General features: G+C 61.4%; 1 protein-coding gene across 1 annotated transcript in view; it reads right to left on the bottom strand.

Moving 5' to 3' along the window:
* The window catches only part of ALX4 (ALX homeobox 4), a 41,071-nt gene extending 23,822 nt beyond the window's left edge, over positions 1–17,249 (bottom strand). The window contains exon 1 of the mRNA XM_002709067.5: positions 16,489–17,249. Coding sequence (XP_002709113.1) covers positions 16,489–16,912 — 424 coding nt within the window. The 5' untranslated portion in view covers positions 16,913–17,249. The remainder of the gene's footprint in view (positions 1–16,488) is intronic.
* Positions 17,250–18,459: the final 1,210 nt, after the last annotated feature.

Raw genomic sequence — 18,459 nt, 5'->3', positions numbered from 1 at the left:
AGAAGCATGGGAAGGAACCGCCGTGTCCAGGAACCCCTGTGCGCGGCGGGCCCCGCCTGGAGTCCAGCCAGCAGCCTCCACCCACGCCTTCTCTGCGCTGCCATCCACCGCCTGCCCAAACGGGCACGCACATCGCCGTCAAGATGCCAAGGCAAACGCCGAGCCCGGGGACAGGTCTCACTTCCCCACCCTCTGCAGGCCCTTCCTGGCCCCGGAAGCAGTCAGGGACCCCACTGGGCCTGGCTTCCTGCAAGCAGCTCCTCTAAGACCTGCAGCTTTGTTAGCCAAGGTCAAGTTCCTGCCGGAATGCCAAGGTAAAGCAGTACCTGGACTCGGCGATCCCGGCCGCTTGCCTACCACTCGCGGAGCCCCCACCGACGGGTTCACATCCCGATGAGGTCCCAGGTGGCTGAAACGGCCTGCCCAACCCGCTGCATGCCCTCGTTCAGCCCAGCCCCCTCCCCCGGGGGGGGGCTTGATCCTGACATGAGCCTAACGTTGGGCAACTTCATGTCCCATCAATCCTCTTTGTACCACGGTGCTAACTACTCCTGAGAGCCGCTGAACACGGTGCCGGAAGTGAGGAGCAGAATGGTTATAGGGGGTGGCATCATCAAGTTGGCAAATCCCACATGGAACCACTTGCATTCGGGCCCCATCCGTAGCTCAAATGAGTAAGGAGTCCTTGTATCCCAACGATGTGCTTTCAAAGGAAGCCACGGGAATGGCCAGGGAGGGTTTGTTCTGTGCAGGCATCGCCCTGAGCTTGAGTACTGCCAACCAAAGCGGCCTTGGAGAAGCTTTGCTGCCTTTTCTGGTAAAACCACAGCCCGTGCAGAGACTGTAGCGGTGACAATAGAGCGAAGCCTTGTGTCCGTGTGGCGCTGACCCGCCCGCTATCTCGTGTCTCCCCCAACCCCTGTGCTAACACCCCCATTGTACAGCTGGAACTCTGAGGCCCAGGGGTGTTTCGCAACTTGCTCAAGGTCACACAGCCAGGAGGGCAGAGGCCAGCTCCAGGCCCAGGGCCCCTTGTCCCCAGGTGCGCTCCCAGCGGCTTCGTCCTGCCCTAGGGAGCTACAGCTGCGACTCCCACAAAGGAGGACAAACGTCGCCAAGCTTCAGGGCCTGGGAGAAGAGCCCTTTCTGACCCAGTACCGGAGGACCAGCTCCTCCTGGCCGCAGGGGCTGGGTGGGGCGCAGCTTTTGGCCTCAGCTGGGGACGTCTGCACCCTGTTGGCTGTTTTCCTCTAGGAGACCGGAAGTTTCCCAGCTCCGGGCTTCCCAGGCCAAGCCCTCAGCTCTGCCTCATGGTTTGCGTGGCTGGACGAGGTCCTGGCACCTCTCAGGGAAAGAGGAGGGAGCCCTGGCTGAGTCCACCCCAGGAGAAGCAGGAAGAACCTCCCACCTCTCCCTGACAAGCCCCGGAGCCTCATGGGAGCAAGGCGGGGTCTCAAACCAGGTCCTCCCGGCTCCAGCACTGTGGACTGGAGCCTCGCCCTCCAGCAACCCGTGTGAGCCAGACGTGTCCCCGAGCACCCCCCACTTCATCCCCTGCGTCTCAGCCACCTCCACAGAGACTCTGCAGCGTCCCCAGGGGCGCCCGGCGGACAGGAACCAGGAGCGAAATCCAGCAGGTGGTGACGTGGAATGAGCCAGAAGTCTTCGGGGCAGGACGGGCGTGGGTTTGACCCTAGACTCTGCCATCCACTGGCTTCATTCCTTCAGCCTTCATTCATTCACTTGCGTGTCTGGAGCACCAATGGTGTGCTGGGCAAAGAGCCAGGTGGCGAGAAAAAAAAAAACAGTGACCCGCAGCCCCTCCCGTCAAAAGGCCCCTCCTGGGAGGGCGGAAAGGGCTGCACAGAGCAGGGCATGTGGCCCGGCCTTGGCAGCAGGTGCATTGCCAAGGGCAACTCCAGATCTCTGCAGGGAGAGCGTCGGGGCAGCCACCAGCTTGCAGTCTGTGGGAGCTGCGAGAGCCAGCATTTGCCACGAGGCTAGGAGCCGGCCGCTTTCCCCAGCAGAGAAACAGAGGAGGCCCCCAAGCCATGCCGTGGCTCCACCGTGTTAGACCCTCCTCTGGAAAGCGACTTGGCCTCGCGTGCCTCAGTTTCCCTCTCTGTAAAGGGAGACTGAGAACCCCTCCCCCATCCCAGAACAGCTGTGAGGTCTGAGTGCAGCAGAGTGCTGGCCCCCTGACTCACAGCACGCGTCTGTCCATCCGTGGGACTCCTCCCCTCCGTGCCAGGGAAACGCAGCCCTCCCCAGGGGGCAGGGTAGGCGGGGCCGGCCCCACCCTCCCTCCCGCACACCCTTCCCAGGTGTCTTCTCTTAGGTTCAACCTTCCCCAGCAGCAGGTACACAGAACATTTTTAAACCTGGAACTCTGTCCCGCTCCCAGAGTCCCTTCTGATCAGAGTCCAATTCATATTTATGTGTATATATGTGAAATATAGAACAAGGACTGTAAACTACTGTAAAAATCAGACATTAAATGTCTCTGCATTCTACAAACTTCAAAAATCTTTCCCTGGAGCCATCATTTTGGTGCAGGGGGCTAAGCCTCTGCCTGCGGCACTGGCATCCCATATGGCACCAGTTCAAATCCCGGCTGCTCCACTTTCAATCCAGCTTCCTGCTAATGTGCCTGAGAAAGCAGCAGAGGATGGCCCAAGTCCTCGGGCCCCTGCATCCATGTGGGAGACCTGGAAGAAACTCCTGGCTCCTGGCTTCAGCCTGGCCCAGCCCTGGCCATCTCTCTCTTTTGGCCCCTCCTTCTCTTTCCATAACTCTGCCTTTCAAATAAGTCAACCTTTACAAAATCCTTTGCCTTTAATTTTGGAGAGAGACTCTTCCATACGTAAGCGTTCAGAAGTCGGGTTGCGGGTGGAAGGCCTATAGCCAGGAAGAGAGAGCTGTCATCTTCATCACCGTGTCCAGGGCGCCGCATTTCACAGAATCAGCCGGCAAGACTCAGGCCTGCCGTGAGCCACGCGTACACTCTCTCTCTCTCTCTCACGACGCTCTTGGTGACACCCGGAAGGCTCAGCAAAGGGGGCCTCCCCGGAAGCACTTGCTAGGTGGGAGCCCCTGGCTGCCCTCCACCTGTCACACCCCCTGGAAGGTGGCAAGAGGGCCTCTTCCAGAAATACACTATAAGAACCCACCCCAGTGGTCCAGGGCCATATGGGGGCCCTTCCTGCCTTGGGGACCCCCGGCCACCATCGTAGGTGTGCGGCCAGCGTCATGGACCCCCTCCATGAATTCCCTGCCACGCCCTCCTGAGCTCTCCTGGTGGCCCCCATCACTGAGCACGTGATGCTTAGAAATGGCTCTTCCAGGGCCGGCACTGTGGCATAGCGGGTAAAGCTGCTGCCTGTGGTGCCAACATCCCATATGGGCGCCGGTTCGAGTCCCTGCTGCTCCACTTCTGATCCAGCTTCCTGGGAGTACAGGGGAAGATGACCCGAGTTCTTGGGCCCCTGCTACCCAGTTAGGAGACCCAGATGGAGCTCCTGGCTCCTGAATTTGGCCTGGCCCAGTCCTAGGCTGTTGTGGGCATTTGGGGAGTGAATTGGCAGGTGGAAGCTCTCTCTCTCCCTTCTCTCCCTCTGCCTTTCAAATAGGTAAACAAGCAAACAAGTCTTTTCAAAAAATAAACAGAGCGCTGTGGCTCACTAGGCTAATCCTCCGCCTTGCGGCGCCGGCACACCAGGTTCTAGTCCCGGTCGGGGCGCCAGATTCTGTCCCGGTTGCCCCTCTTCCAGGCCAGCTCTCTGCTGTGGCCAGGGAGTGCAGTGGAGGATGGCCCAAGTCCTTGGGCGCTGCACCCCATGGGAGACCAGGAGAAGCACCTGGCTCCTGCCTTCGGATAGGCGCGGTGCGGCGGCCATTGGAGGGTGAACCAACGGCAAAGGAAGACCTTTCTCTCTGTCTCTCTCTCACTGTCCACTCTGCCTGTCAAATAAATAAATAAAAACAGAATGCACAGTGGGTACCTTCTACCAAGCAAACTTCTATCCACAGCAGACACAAGAGCAGTTCGTGTCTTTCTGACTGTTGCTACTTCTCAGTGGAGGGAATCCCTGCACGCTGTGTAGCCCGAAATCGGGTTCTCCAGAACCTTCTCCTGGGGGGCTGAATTCTGGGAGATGCACCTGCTACATAAGAGCCAGGCGTGTGTGCTCCCAGCGGAAGCCAGCCCTGGCCATCCACGGGCCTCAGCTCAGGCCAGGCTCCTGGCATTTATTTCAAGTTTCAGGGAAGTTCCTTGCCCACCCACAGGGACTGCCCCCACCCTCAGGCCCTGGTTCTGCGGATGGTTCTGCCAGGAGGAGGGGCTTGCTGGCCTGGATGGTCAGGATTTGTGGCCATCATTTCAGGGGCTAAGGGGAGGATGGGGCAGCCCACGCCCTACGCCACAGTTCATGGAGCTCTCTCTCCCTGGCTGGTGGTGTGCGATGAGCTACGCCCCACGACACTCCCACGAGGCAGATACCGCTCTTAGCTCCCCTTTCACAGAGTAGGAGACTGAGGCAGCGAGGCCAGCGCAATTGTCCCGAGCACTCAGACGTTCAGCAGGAAGTCCGTCTCTAGGTCCTGGGCTACTCTGACCTCCTTGCTCCAAAGGCGGCTGCCGCTCCAGGCAGCTCATGCAGCCTAGTTCTGCAATTTTCCAAGCACACCGGAACTGCTGCCTCTTACTTGCCTAGGGCTCTTGGCTGGGAGACCGGCTCCAGAGGGCCTCTGTCTACTAGCCAGGGTCAGCGGCTTCCAAGGCAAGAGAGCTTGCTGTCTTCTCTGGAACTCCAGCCCGTGGCCTGCCCCTCCCTGGACAGCCGGGGCAGGACACAGGGAGCCCCAGGTGTCTCCTATGGAAATCTTGCCGCAGATCTTCCCGACGTGCACAGAGCCAACAGCACGGATAGCAGGCTCTCCTCCACCAGCCCCACCGGAGGGAGATTCTGGAATCACCTCAAGGAAGGGTGCGGCCCCAGATTCGGGCCTCTTGAGAGTCCCCAAAGCCCATGAGGAGTCCCCAGAGGCTGGTCAGCAGGGGTGACACTGGAGCTCGGGAACCCTGACCCCAGCCTCTGCCTTCCACTCCTCCTCAGCTGTGCTCCCTGGAGATAAAATGTGTTCCCGAGCTGAACTTCGGAGGGGCAGGGGGCAGGCCGGGGACCTAGGAGGTCCCCGAGTGCTCTGGGATTCTGAACTTGACATCAGATGGCCTGCTGGGGACAGACCGATGGACCAACGCGACTGGAGACAGCACCCAGAGGCAACTCCCAAATGCACGGTGACTGATTTCCAACAAGGGTGCCAAGCTAGCCAGGGAGACGGCAGTCGCTCTGCACGTGGTGCTCGGAAAACTGGATAGTACACGTCGAAGAGGAAATTGTACCCTCGACTAACGCCAGAGCTCAAAACGGACCAGAGACCACCTAGGAGCCAACACCACCAAAGCTTTTGGAAGAAAGCGCAGGGAAATCTTCATGACGCTGGAGCTCGCGAGGGCTTCTGGGAGCTGACACCGAAATCACAGCAAGAAAAGAAAGCATCGGTCAGGACTTTGGCACAATTAAAACCGTGCACACCAGAGGACGCTACCAGAGGCGCCCCTCGGGACGCTCGGGTTCACATCACGGGGGCCTGGGGTAGAGTCCCCGCTTCGCCTCCACTCCAGCCTCCTGCGAACGCACACCACGGGGGGCAGCAGGTAACAGCTCAAGTACTTGGGGCACTGACACCCACCTCAAAGACCCAGGTAAGTTCTGTGCTCCTGGTTCAGCCTGGCCCAGCCCTGGCTGTGGTGGGCATTTGAGGAATGAATCAGTGGGTGGAAGACCTCTCTCTCTCTCATTATCCAGAGAAGGAAAATATGACCCATAGAATGAGGGAAAATATTATATATATATATATATATATATGGGATTAATATTCAGAATATATAAAGATTCCTATAGCTCAACAACAAGAAAAAAAAGCCAACTGTGCATCACAAAAGATGCACAAATGGCCAATAAGATATGCGAATGGTCAGACACCCAAAGGAAGCTCCTAGCTCCTGGCTTTAGCCTGACCCAGCCATGGCCATTACAGCCATTGTAGAGTAAACCATTGGATGGAAGATATTGCACATGCGCGCTCACTCTCTCACTCCTCTCTCTCTCTCTCTGTAACTCTGATTTTCAAAGAGAAATGTAAATATTTAAAATCTTTAAAAAGGCCATACTGAGTAGCACTTGCGGGCCTCGCCTCTCGCTGCCCTGCCCAGCCATCCCGTGCCAAAACCTATGGTGCTCTTCTTCCGCTCACACGCCTGGGCCTCCGCGCGGCTGCTCCGCCCTTGCCTGACCCACAGCCTCAGTCCCTGCTGGTTCCCGAGTCTCCCAGAGGCGCCTTCGGCAGTTGAGCTCCCATGCCACCTCCCAGGTCCACTTCCAAGTTCTGTCCTCCGCAGCCCCAGTCCATTTGCACTTCTGGGGATTCCCACTGCCGTCGGCACTTTCCCAGGAGGCTCCCCGAGCGCAGGAAGCAGCTCCTTCCCTACCAAACCCTGGGCACCTGGGCACAAGGGTGCCATCCCCAGGACCTGCTGCATAGGACGGGCCTTTGCCAGGGCCTCTTCCATGCCGCCCAGTTCTCGGCGGGAGGCCCTTCCACATGTCCATCTGCTGGCCCCCTGCCCCCAGCCCTCTGAGCTGTGACTGGAAGAGGGGACCTGATTCCTACTGTGCAGGCCTGCAGAGGGACCCAGAGGGCCGCTGATGACCAAGGCCCCAGTGCAAGAGCTGGGGGCAGGGGGCCAGCAGAGAGCCCAGGCCTCGGGGGACAGGCCCAGCTGGGAGCCCAGATGGGGTAGGGGGCTGTGAGGACGGGAAGGCATCCTGGGCAGAAGACAGGCCTCGTGGGGACCCCCAGCGTCCCAGGCCGGGAAGAGCCCATGAGATGAGGATGGGAAAAGGATCGGTACCTCTCGGGGGCTCGGCACAGGGCTGCAGGTAGCCAGGACCTGGGGCTGACTCCAGGAAACGGGGGAGACGTGAGGGGAAGAGCCGGGGTGAGGAGAGGATGCCCCGGCCATGGGCAGCTGGACCTCGGGCCTGCAGCCTCTCAGAGCAGAGAACCAAGGTCTACATAGAAAAAAGGCTTTGTGAGATGGCCCTGCGCCCACAGCCCCCTAGACATCCCTGGGCACATCAAACATTTTCCTACCAGGGACAGAACAGCAAGTTCTCAGCCCAGGCTTCAGTTCAAAGGCAGGAGGAAGAAAGGCTGGAAGGATGAACAGAGTTCCTGGCACGTTCACATGACATATCATCCGTCCATACGCTCATTCATTCATCAACAACCATTTACTGATCACCTACTATGTATGGAACAACAACAAAAAGAGTGTGGAACAAAATAAGCCAAACCCCAAGGCTGCCTCATCTCCCCAAAGAGAAAGCTGCTGTTTGCCCACTGTTGAGCCTCACAGATGTTTCTCAGCTTCACCCTATCTTGAGCAGAGGTTCTGGCATGTTCCTGGGGCTTCTGGAAACTCACGCAGAAATCCCTCGTACCGGTTATGAGGCTCCCACGCCGCACCTGGCACCCTGATGGCACCTGACACAGGTGGCGACGCTGTCCCCAAGGTCAGAGCTGCAGCCTGCAGGTGCTAGAGCCTGCCCTTGACCCAGCACGCCCACGGCACCCCAGGTGCGATGGGAAGAGTTCTCTGGGGTAAGTGTGTGTACAACTCCAGCAGACCAACCACAGAAAGAATGCCTTTGGGTTTCCTGGAGCCCTTGGCCATCAGGAACCTGCCTTCCTCTTCCCAGCTGTCCCACTCTGGACAGCTGACTGCTCCCCTGGGAGACTCGGTCTTCACCTTTGGAATGTCAATGAGCGGTCTCCGTCTCCAAGGGCTGGGGTGGGGACGAAATGACAGGGTGCTCACCTGGCCTGGTGACCGGCAGGAGAGCTCAGCAAATCTGGGCCATCATGCGATTCTACGATTCTACGGCAACAGAGATGCATCTGCCAACATGAGCACCCCTTGGCTTACACCCCGATAGCATCCCTGGGCTGCAGAGTGAAGCGCTGAGCCGGGGAGCCAGGCAAGGCAGCCAGACTCTCACCACTGGGCAAGCCGAAGTCCAACCTCCTCCCTCTCTCAGTACAAGGAACCCAGCCGAGTGTGGGGGCCCCTGAGGTCTCTCCAGGAGCCCCTCTTGGCTCCTCAGTCCCAGGCCCGGACCATGCCAGACATAACTGAGTGCCAGGCAGAGATTCCTCAGCTGGGGAGATTGGAAGCCAGAAAGGTCACGTGCAAGTCTGTCTTCTCTGTGCTGTCCCACGGTGCAGACAGGGGCCATGGAGTCGGCCTTCTCCCAGCTCAGTGCTGGGATGCGAACCAGATGTGGATTAACCCTCATGGCCAAATGGGATGGGGCCGCATACGGGGGGGGGGCTGGTGGACCCCTGGACACTGGGGAGGCTCCCACATCATGCCCACTCTAAAGCCTGGCCGGAACCCCTACCAGCACCGTCAAGGGACAAGGCGTGATGAGTGAGGCGGAGAACTTGGCTATACGGGGCATGCCTGCACCTGCAATGCTGCCCTTGCCCATCCTCACGACCCCCCAGGGGCAGAGCAGGCCCGAACAGTCCCTTCCCACAAATGAAGAAATTTCACAGCACTGGGAAGGGAAGGGGACCATTGTGCCTAACACACTCGGCTATTTCCACAGGTGTGTGGGGGGGGACCCAAGACTTGAATCCACATCTCTTCTTGAACTACTGAGAAAGTGGGGAGTGGGGGGAAGGAGGAAGTCAGGAAACTGAAGGAGCTCTGACTACCAGGGAAGAATCATCGCTCCGGGCCACTCCCAACTTCCCACTACTCCCCCCTTGCTGGGACAGCTCAGAGGCACCTGGAGGCGAGGGCAAAGGGGCAGCTGGTGGTTGTCGGTGAGCTACAAAACCCTGCCTCCGCCCCCCACCCCCAGGGTGAGACAGCCCCGCCTTCCCTGCCTGGCCTGGCTCAGGGCTTCTCCCACCCCGCGACGGCACCCACTGAACTCCAACTGCACGGTCACTTTGCCTGCCCGCCTCTGGACCTGAAGGCACAGGCCGCATCCAGCGCTTCTCAGAATCCCCCACGAGGCTTGGCACAAGGACAGGCAACGTTTGGTGAGCGATGAGTAAGTGGAATCAGGCGGCTCCGTTCCTGTGTCTGTGAAACAGGCCATCCCAGCCAGCGGTGACTGCCCTCTCCCCCAACCCTGACACCACAACCCACTGTGTGTGTGATGAGGAGGCACCAGCCTCCCTGGATGCAACCAAGCCCCCCCCAGACACGCATCGGAGAGAAGAGGAGGTAGACCGGCGGCCTCAGCTAACCCCCGGCAGGCCTGTGCCCTGGGAGTTCCATGCACTCTGGAAAGCAAATCTGGTCTGCAAAGAGCAGGCGTCCCAGCAGGGAGAGGTCCCCAGAGGTATGCAGCCCTGCAAGCCCACGGGGCGTACCAGACGTGCTCGCTCCGTGTCCCTGGAAGCCCCAAGAGCTCGTGTCGGGGTCCACCTGTCCTGTCTGAGACCACGTACGGCCCAGTGCAGGGTGGCAGGGTGGCAGCGAAGGAGGGCAGGGGTGAGGCTCTGCTGACCCCTTCTGCCTCCCCATGCCCACCTGTGAAAGCAGGCGGATTCAGCAGTGGTCCCTGCCCATGGCTACGCTGACCGTGGGGGCTCTGTTTCTTCCCCGGCCTCAGTTTTCTCACCTACTAAATGGGATCTGCAAGCTGCACCAGGATGATGTCCAGGGCAGCCTCTCCTCCACAGCGGGCCACACAGGACAGAGGTGGCCTGGGGAGCAGGCTGGGGACCCCACATCGGAGGGTCCCAGGCAGATACTAGGAGCTGGCCCTAGGGAAATTCTGCCTGTCATTCATTGGGTCAGCCTCCCCCAGGGAGCCCCAATCAGTGATGGGGAAACCACGGGCCACACTGCAGGGTGCTTAGTCCCTGGCTTCCTGGGTGTGCAACTCTGGAAGTAGAAGCTACGTCACCCATGGGCTGGAGTGGGCCTCCTTGGGCTGCACGCAGGTGCTCCCCCAGGCACTTGTGCACACGGCTCCCATTCTGGGGTGCACCGCCAGGAACACTGGGGGCCATGCACACCAAAGAGTACACTCTGCTCTGAAACAGCAGGGCTGGGACCCAGGGAGTATGGTTGGGGGCAGCACACAGCTGCCCCTGCTCATACTGGGCATGCATGCACACAAAGGCTGTGCACCGGCACAGCCAGATACTGGGATGCCCACACAGAGCACTCGGCATTATTGCAGGTCCTGTTCTCAGTGAGCACCCAGCTTTGCAGCCAGGGAACAGTGAAGCCCAAATGTATACACTAGCAAGGGCGTAGCTATAGCAGCATGGCGGGGGTGGGGGGGAGGAAGGGCAGGGCAGGGCTCCCGCTCCCAGGAGAAGGTCCAGCCTATAGTATTCAAGAATAGGGATGATGAGTGCAGACAGGCGACACGAACCTGGACCCTGGTGGCATGCGAGCATGAAGACACAGGGTGGCTCACACATCTCCATCTTTACCACCCCTCCCCCCGGAGTCCTGAGCCCTGAGCCTGCATTTAGTGGCCCTCCAGGATTGCTAGCCACTTCTTCCTGCCCTGCAGGGCACCATTCTCCCACCCTGGAGCGTTCGTTGGAGAAGCCAGGGAAGGCAGGGAGGAGGAAGGTCGGCTCAGAGGGTCAGCAGCCCCAAGGGCCTTTGGTCAGGGTCCAAAATCCCATTTCACAGCGCTAATATTCCATCCCAGACGGAGAAAGGACTTCTCCCAGAACATGCTGGCAATAAAGAACCCACGGGTGGATCTCCCACCTATGCGGGGGCTGTGCCCCTCGTGCGCACGTGTGCCAAGTGGTGGCCAGGAGACTTTTTCCAACTCAGCCTTCCCAGCTGCCCCCAGAACCAACCGTTCTGCTTGGACCTGCCTCACAGGATCCCGTGGGTCTAGAAAGGGGGCTTGTGGCCAACGCCCATGCTCCTGGCCCCCAGTTCAGGAGAAAGGGAACCCTAAGAGAACCTGCTTTAGGAAGCCGATGAAGCGCGCTCCTGCTCCCTCCCTGGTTTGAATGTACTAAGCCAGGGAGGGGGCCACCGTGCAGTCCCATGTGGCCGGGAGAAACAGGTACTTGGCAGGCAGCGGTGGCTCCCTCTCCGCTGATAAACCTGTGATGTCCCTCCCCAAAAGGGGATTCTGGGTGCCTCGGAGCATGGGGGCGACCTTCCAGCTGCTTCTAGAGCCGGGACCTGAACCGGCTTCCGATCCCCGACCCCCGTGGCCATCCCAACCCCAGCAGCCTTCCGCTCCTCCATGCGCCTCTCCTTTCCTTTGCTGAACCTCAGCTCCCTCCCCACCTCTTCCCTTCTCCTGGGTGCTGGCTGGTGCTGGGTGAGACAGAAAAGGTCTTTGCTAAGGGCAGAGAAAGGACTGGGGGACAGGGGACTGGCCCGGGCGCCCGCAACCACCTTCCAGGGCGCGCTGGAGGCTCTGCCACCCCAGTGGTGGCACCTGGGGGCTCTCTGAACCTCAGAACTGGGTGAGGAAGCGACGCCTCCAGAATTGGTACATTTGTAGGCACCCTTGGAAGGGCGGTTCCTGGAGGTGGCCGGAACCTCCCCTCTCCCATGGCAGCTGCAGCTGGGAGGGTTTGCTGGCTGCCGCCAGGCGGGCGCAGCTTCCTTCTGTCGGAGAACCCTGTTGGCAAGAAATGGCCCTTCTCGCTGCTGCTGCTGCACCAGCCAAAGGCTGGTCCTGTGCGCACGCGGGGGGCCGGCAGCGTGCACTCCCGCTTCGCAGCTCGGTCCTAGAAATCTTGCCTTCTCAGTCTACTGCCACCCTGGTGAAGCCCCGACAACCCGGCTGCTGCGGGCACACGTGGCCGGGTGGTTCCGGGCTGGCGCCGCCAGACGCAGGTCGCCGCTCTCAGCCAACCCAGTCCCGACGGTGCCCGGGCCTAGGTCGCTCTGCTTCCGGAATACAAACTTCCTAAGCTGGGGACGCTGAAGGTGCCGGTGCTCGGAGCTCTCCCACCAAGCGCTCCTTCCGTTCTCGCCGCTGGCGCTCCCCTGCGCACCCTGCTCGCCCTTCCCCGAAGCTAAAGCTTCTCCATGCCACTCCCGCAGCGGAGCCCCCGGGGTTCCTGGCAACTCCTCTCCCTGCCTTCTTCCTCCGGCCCCCGGGGACCAGGAGTCAGCGGAGACGCCGGAATCCCGGAGGAACGCGCGGGGCAGCTGGTAAGACCGGCGCACATCCAGTTCGTATTTCAGTTTACCATCAAAACGAAGCAGGGCGTACATGTCGGAGAAGAGAGAGAGGGGCTGAGGCCGAGATCCAGGTAGCTCCTTCTGGAAAAGAGCACCCCGAAACCAGCGTCTTCGGGGACCTCGGCGAGGTTTTTGTGCGCCAGGTTTTGTTTGCCTACTACGGGGAGCGGCAGCGCGCACGGGTCGGGGCTTCGGCTGCGCACAGCCGGCGAGGAGGTGGCCGGCACAGCGGGTTGCACCACGCCTTAGAAAATGCCCGAGTGTCCCACGTCGCCCACCCTGCCCACGAAACACCACCTGTCAGGAACAAGTCGGGGTTCCCGGCGCTCCTAAGTCTCCTGTGAAATTTTCTTAAAACAACTCACATTTCCTCCGCCAAGCTTCGGTTACCCCTACACGACGCACAAACGGTCTGTCTTGGTCCAGGTGGTGGTTATACCGGCGCCCACCCGCCAGCGCGCTTGGGACTAACGGCGGACCAATTCACTGGATGTAAATTACCGTAAGGAAACATTGCTGCAAGCAGACTGGTTGAAAACCCTAGACTTTTAATCCACGCTTTTTGTTGTCCTATTTCAGCCCGGGTGTCTTGTTTAGGTTGGAGATTGGGAACCCGCGGGCAGCTATGGAAATTAACAAAGTAAAAACAATGAACGCGTCTTCTCTCCTGGTCCCCTGCTCCAAACCCGGCCTGGGGTCGCCGCCTTCGCGACCACCCCTTGGCTCCCAGGTTCCGGTTTGCCCTGGATGGTGTCCCTCAGTTGTGTGCGGGCTCTTGCTGCTTCGGCCCACGTCTCCCCTTCTTGGTCTCTCACATACGAAAATACATCCTGTTCTTTTGATTAAATACCTATACGACCCCGGGAGAAGTTAGTTTCGTGATGTGTGGATCCTGTCTGTTCGGGAATAATAAATACCGCTAGCCTTCGAAGAAGGCGACTAATTCCAAAACTCCGGACGGGCCCCCGCGGCGGCGCCCCTGGGGATGGATGCCGTCCGGCCCGCGTCTGCCCCGACCCGGGAGCGGCGGAGCGCGCTGCTTTGGGGGCAGGTGGGTGGGCAGGCAGCGGTCCGCTCGCAGGGAAAACCTGCGAGCACCGAATCGAAAGCGAAAGAGGAGGGCGCAGGTCAGCTCCCCGCAGCCGCCCCCCGCGCCCGGAACCTATGGGCAAGGCCTGGTTCTGGCTCTGGCTCCCGGAACCGGGCCCAGGGTATCGGCGCGAGGCACCGGAGCCCCGGTCCCGGCGACAAGGAGGCTCTTCGCGCCGCCGCGGAACGTCGGGTCTCCGACTGGGCGCGTCTCGTGGGCCCAGGCAGCCTGCCCTGGGCTCCGGTAGGGGCTTGGAGAAGCCCGAGTGCGGACTCCGAGCTTGGTGGGAGCTTGGCGGGGCCGGGATCGCAGCAGGCGAGGACTCGCGGCTCTTTCGTTAAACCGCGAATGTCTGCGCCCACCGCAGACCCCAGAGTCACCTCGGTCCCTGTGCTGACGGGGACACGGAGGCCCAGGACGGGGTAGGGACGCCTGCAGCCTGGTAGGATTTCTCTCCCCTTCTTGTCTCTGCAACTCCGAGAAGACACTGAGCCAGCGCCTCGAGCCGGCTTCCCGGCCCCGCACTCCCTCGGCAGTGTCCTGGCGCAGCCCCCAGATCCGCACCGCCCTTGTAGAGGGAGCGCAGGGAAGCGCGGGAGGAGGCTCGCCGTAGCGACGCAGGCCATGGAGTTGCTTTCGGCCCCGGAGCCCCGCGCCGCGAAGGTTTGCGAGCCCTAAGCCTCTGGCGGCAGGGACAGCGATCAGCCAGGGCCAGGCCTAGCAGAAGGCGTCTGCCTCCGCCTCTCCCTGCACTTCTGGGAACATCCAAGGCTTTTTCCTGGAGCTCCATTTTCGCCCTTTGGAGTGCAGGTTCCTGCTGCCGCGGGAGGGACCCGTTGTCAAGGTGTGCCTGAGTCTCCCCGCTTTGTGACATTTCACAGAGCTACCTCTGTAAAGGGCAGGCAGCACCTCTCCTGTGAGTGCCTCAGTTTCCCCATTCTGGACCTCATGTGCTGAAGCCCTTCCCTCCAAGGACCAGCGGTCTCCTCCAGGCCAGAGACAGGGCAAAGAATTCAAGAGTGATTTGCTGTCTGCTGCTTGTGGCTGGGCCCTGAGCACAGGACAGCAGGGGAGCGGGTACTGTCCCAGCCGGAGGCCGCCTCTCCCCACCACTTGCTGCTTATGACCCTGGCTGGAGCCGAGGCAGGGGCCTGGCTGGGTGCTCTCGGGTTGCACAGATGGACGACGGAGAGGCACAGGAGGACGGCTCCACCGGGGGACTTTTATAACCCAGCCAGGACTCTCTATGACCACACCGCGATCCAGACGAGGGACAGGGCTTAGAGGAGTTACTGGCTCCGGGGTCACACCATGGGTCAGGGGCAGTCCCAGGTCAAGGGGTCGGGCCCGTCCCTTAGCCCCTATAACTAAATGCAGTAGAGGACTGCAGAGGCTGGCCATGGGGGTCCAGCAGGCTCCATGAAGGAGCAGCCCTCCCCTCCCCCTCGGGGCCGGATGGCGTCTTCTAACTTGGAGGCTGGCAGCTGCTAGGGTTCTCTTCTTGCCCAAGGTCTAGGCCTCCTCAGAAGCCTCACTGGTGAATTCTTTAAAATAGGACAGGCCAGCTCGGGGGGCCAGAAAGCATGCCGGTCCCCCCAGCTCTGCACGTGGAGCCTCCTGGAGTCTCCCTCCCACTCTACGGCCACTCCTGTAGAAGAGACCAGGACAGGGCTCGGGAGAGGCCAGCGTGGTGTCTGTGGCCCAGGCTGAGAGCCCGGAGGAGCTGGGCGTGGAAGGAGCACCTGCGTGGAGCCCGGTGTCTGTGGGAAGGAAGCTGGGGCAGCCACGGGAGCATCCTAAATTTGCCTTCAGCAGGGCACCTCTGGCTAGGGAGTGTGTAACTTGCTCAAGGCCATACATAGAAAGCTGGTAGAAAAGGCGTGTGTTTGTGTGTGTGTGTGTAGAATGCGAGTGTAGACAAGTGTACCATTATATGGATGTTTTGTGCATCAATAACCACCTACAAACTAGTTCTGAGTCTCAGTAGCCGTTCCAGCCACCCTTCTGTCCCCGATGTCCCACCTCCAGCCCCAGGCCCAGTGCCTCTCCATCCCGCTGCCGGCATCAGGGCAGCCCAATTTGGTGCCGGGTCAGGGCCAGCTCACCCCGCCAGATCGCAGAGGGACAAGCTGTACCCAGACAAGGGGGTTTCTCTTCCTTCCCGTTTGGGGTTCCCAACCCTGATGCTGCGGAGGACAGGAACGCCAAGGGCACTTAACGGCTCTGGTCCTCACCGCCCTTGAACAGAGCCTGGTTCCCCAAAGGTCGGGGCGCTTCGGCAGCCCAGGCCTGCTAGCTGCCGCCGCGCTCAAGGGGGCTTGGAGGTCATTCAGGCCAGCTCTCTCGGGCTCCCGGGGCGTCCAACTCAGACCCTAGAGTTTCCCTCTTCCTACAGCCCCGAGCCTTGAGGGGCTCCGCGGCTTCCTGCCTCCCCGCCCAGTCGGTCCTACACCTTTGCTCCGAGGCCGTCCGCCTCCAGCGACGGCCGAGGGAGAAGCGCCCGGGGACTCCGGCCTGCCCGCCTCCCCATTCGCCAGCCGCGCTCCGGGCCCCGGGGTCTCGGGTCCCGCCGCGGTGGCGCTCACTGCTGTGCCGCGGGTTCTCGAGCGCGCTCGGCCGCCGCCTGCGCTCCGGGCTCCCCGCCCGGTTCCGCACCTGCGATGCCCTCACCTGCGGCACAATCGGAGGAGCCGCGGGGCACCAGCGGAGCGAGGCCTCGGCGGCCGCCGGAGCCGCCCCGCGCCGAAGCGCTGCGCGGCGACTCCTTCTTAGCTCACGCCTTGAGCTCCTACCAAGCAGCCGCTTCCAATCCCGCCGCGCGAGCGGCGCAAAGCGAAGAGATTCGGGAAAACCAAACTCCAGGTCGACTCTAATACAAACACAATGCCGCGCACGCCTGGCTGCAGGGGACTTGTAGGAGGCGAACGGACCTCTGGGTCCCCTCGCAACCCTGGATCCTCATTGTCCGAGCCGGAGTCACCCGCCGCTCGGCCCGCGCCTGCCCAGCCCGCCGACTCGACGAAGCCTCGGAGCTCCAGGTCCCCGGTCCCGCACGTGCACTCACCGTAGCAGGGGACCTGCAAGGCCGCGTTGTGGCCGCCGCTGCCTTCCTGCAGTTTGAGGCTGCCGTCCGGGGGCGTCTTGCAGGCGCCTCGCGGCATGTAGAGATGCGGTTGCTGCGCGGGCGGCTGGGGCTGCGGGGTGGGCGGCTGGGGCTGGAACTTGTTGAAGGAGCCCCGCGCCCCGGTGCCGCTTTCCAGGGGTGCCGCCAGGTCCTGCTGCCCCGCGCCGTAGCGGGCCCGGCTCTTGGCGTCCCCGAATGCCTGCCCTTTGGCGGCGGCCGACAGGAAACTTGTGCCGAACTTGTCGCCGCCGGGAAATCCCCTAAAAGGCGACGAACCCTCCCGGCTCTGCGACACCGGGCTGTAGTAGGCGTCCATGGCAGCGGCCGGCGACTCGCAGTAAGAGACGCAAGTCTCAGCGTTCATGCCTGGCTCGCGCGGGAGACGGGCGGGGGCGCGAGCGAGGGCGCGAGGACGCCACCGCGCGCCTTGGCCCGGAGTTTGGAGAGGCGAGGAGGCGGTGGCTGTGCGCTCCGCGCCCGGCCTGCTCGCTCGCTCGCTCGCTCCCTCCTCCCCCTCCGCGCCAGCCTGCTCGCTCGCTCTCTCTCTCTCTCTCTCTCTCTCCCTCTCTTCCCCTCCTCTCTCCCTACAGCTGGCCCAGGGAAAGAACCAAGGGCTGCAAAAAGGATTCAGATGTTTCGGAAAGTTGACCAGATCTCCCAAACCCTCCTAAGGTTTTGAGGCGGAAAAAAGAATGATTTTTTGTTGTTGTTGACTTGCTCTCCTCCTCCTCTCCCCCACCCCCCTCCTTCTCCTCCTTCTCCTCTTCCTCCTCCTCTTCCTCCTCCCTCTCCTCCCCTCTCCCTATTCTCCTTCCCCCCGCCCCTGCCCCTCCTTTCCCCTTCTTAGGAGACTTTTCAAACTCGCCAACGGGACTTTCAACCCGGAGGCGCCCAAGGGCCTTTCCGAGTCCGGGCGGGGATGGGGAGGTGCCAGCCCCCCTCCGGGGGGGGGCTCCCCAGGCTGGCTGCGAATTAGTGGGTTGTCGGAGCTCTGGCCTCGAGGATGAGGGAATGCGAATTTTAATGACAGGTAAAAAGGGGGAGGGGGAGACCCTAACAGGGTTTGACATTCCGAGTCCGCTGCGCTGCGGGCCCCGCGCGTGCAGGCGGCTGGTTGGGAGTCTTGCGCTCAACTTGGCACAGCCTCAGGCCTTGCTGCTGGTACCTTTCCCTCCGTTTCCAAACCCTCCTCCCCAGGCCGGTGCCGCCACGAAATTCACACCGTGGTCGCCACTGGCACGCTCACCTTCCCGTCTTGATAACGATTGCCCCTCCCCCTGTAGGGGCGCTGGCTACGCTGCGGCGGGGTCTACATTCCCTCCGCCCTGGAGAAACCCTCGGCTGGGCCCGACTTTGCGAGCTTTGGGACGCGACCCCCTCCCCTCCCTGCCCGAGGCGCAGCCGCTCACGTCCCAAGTCTGTGCCCAGGCAGCCGGCGAGATGAAGAGAGAGGAGTCCCGAGACCCTCCCCGGCCCGGCCTGAGCCCAATTGTCGCGCCGTCACCTGCTCACTCGTGGCTGGGTGGAGGTGTGTCCCTGACCTCCCCGCGCTGGACTGTGAAAACCAGCGGCTTGGATTCGGTGGATTCTGGTTTCCCCCCGCGACGGTCGCCCTGGGGGTCCGAGACCGGCGCAGAGGGAGAATTTTTACCGAAGTGTTACCCACCTCGAAGTGGCCCTACTGTCCAAGGCGCCTAGCCGGGCCGGGCCTCAGCACCACCGTGAATGGTAGCAACTGGGGCCCCGATTTCCCGACGAGCCGTTAAAGCCCAGGAAGGCGCAGTCCCCTGGTCGAGGTCACCCAGCCGGGAAGGCGCAGCTCCAGCCTCGAACCCATGCTGAGGTTAACCCCTGCAGGACCTGGGCATGAGATGCCCACGGCCAAGCCCCAAAGAGCACACCGGGGAGTTC

Source organism: Oryctolagus cuniculus, chromosome 1, assembly GCF_964237555.1.
Source record: "Oryctolagus cuniculus chromosome 1, mOryCun1.1, whole genome shotgun sequence".
NCBI lineage: Eukaryota > Metazoa > Chordata > Mammalia > Lagomorpha > Leporidae > Oryctolagus > Oryctolagus cuniculus.
The sequence above is the reverse complement of the archived record's forward strand: the minus strand, read 5'-3'. Positions and strand labels throughout refer to the sequence as shown.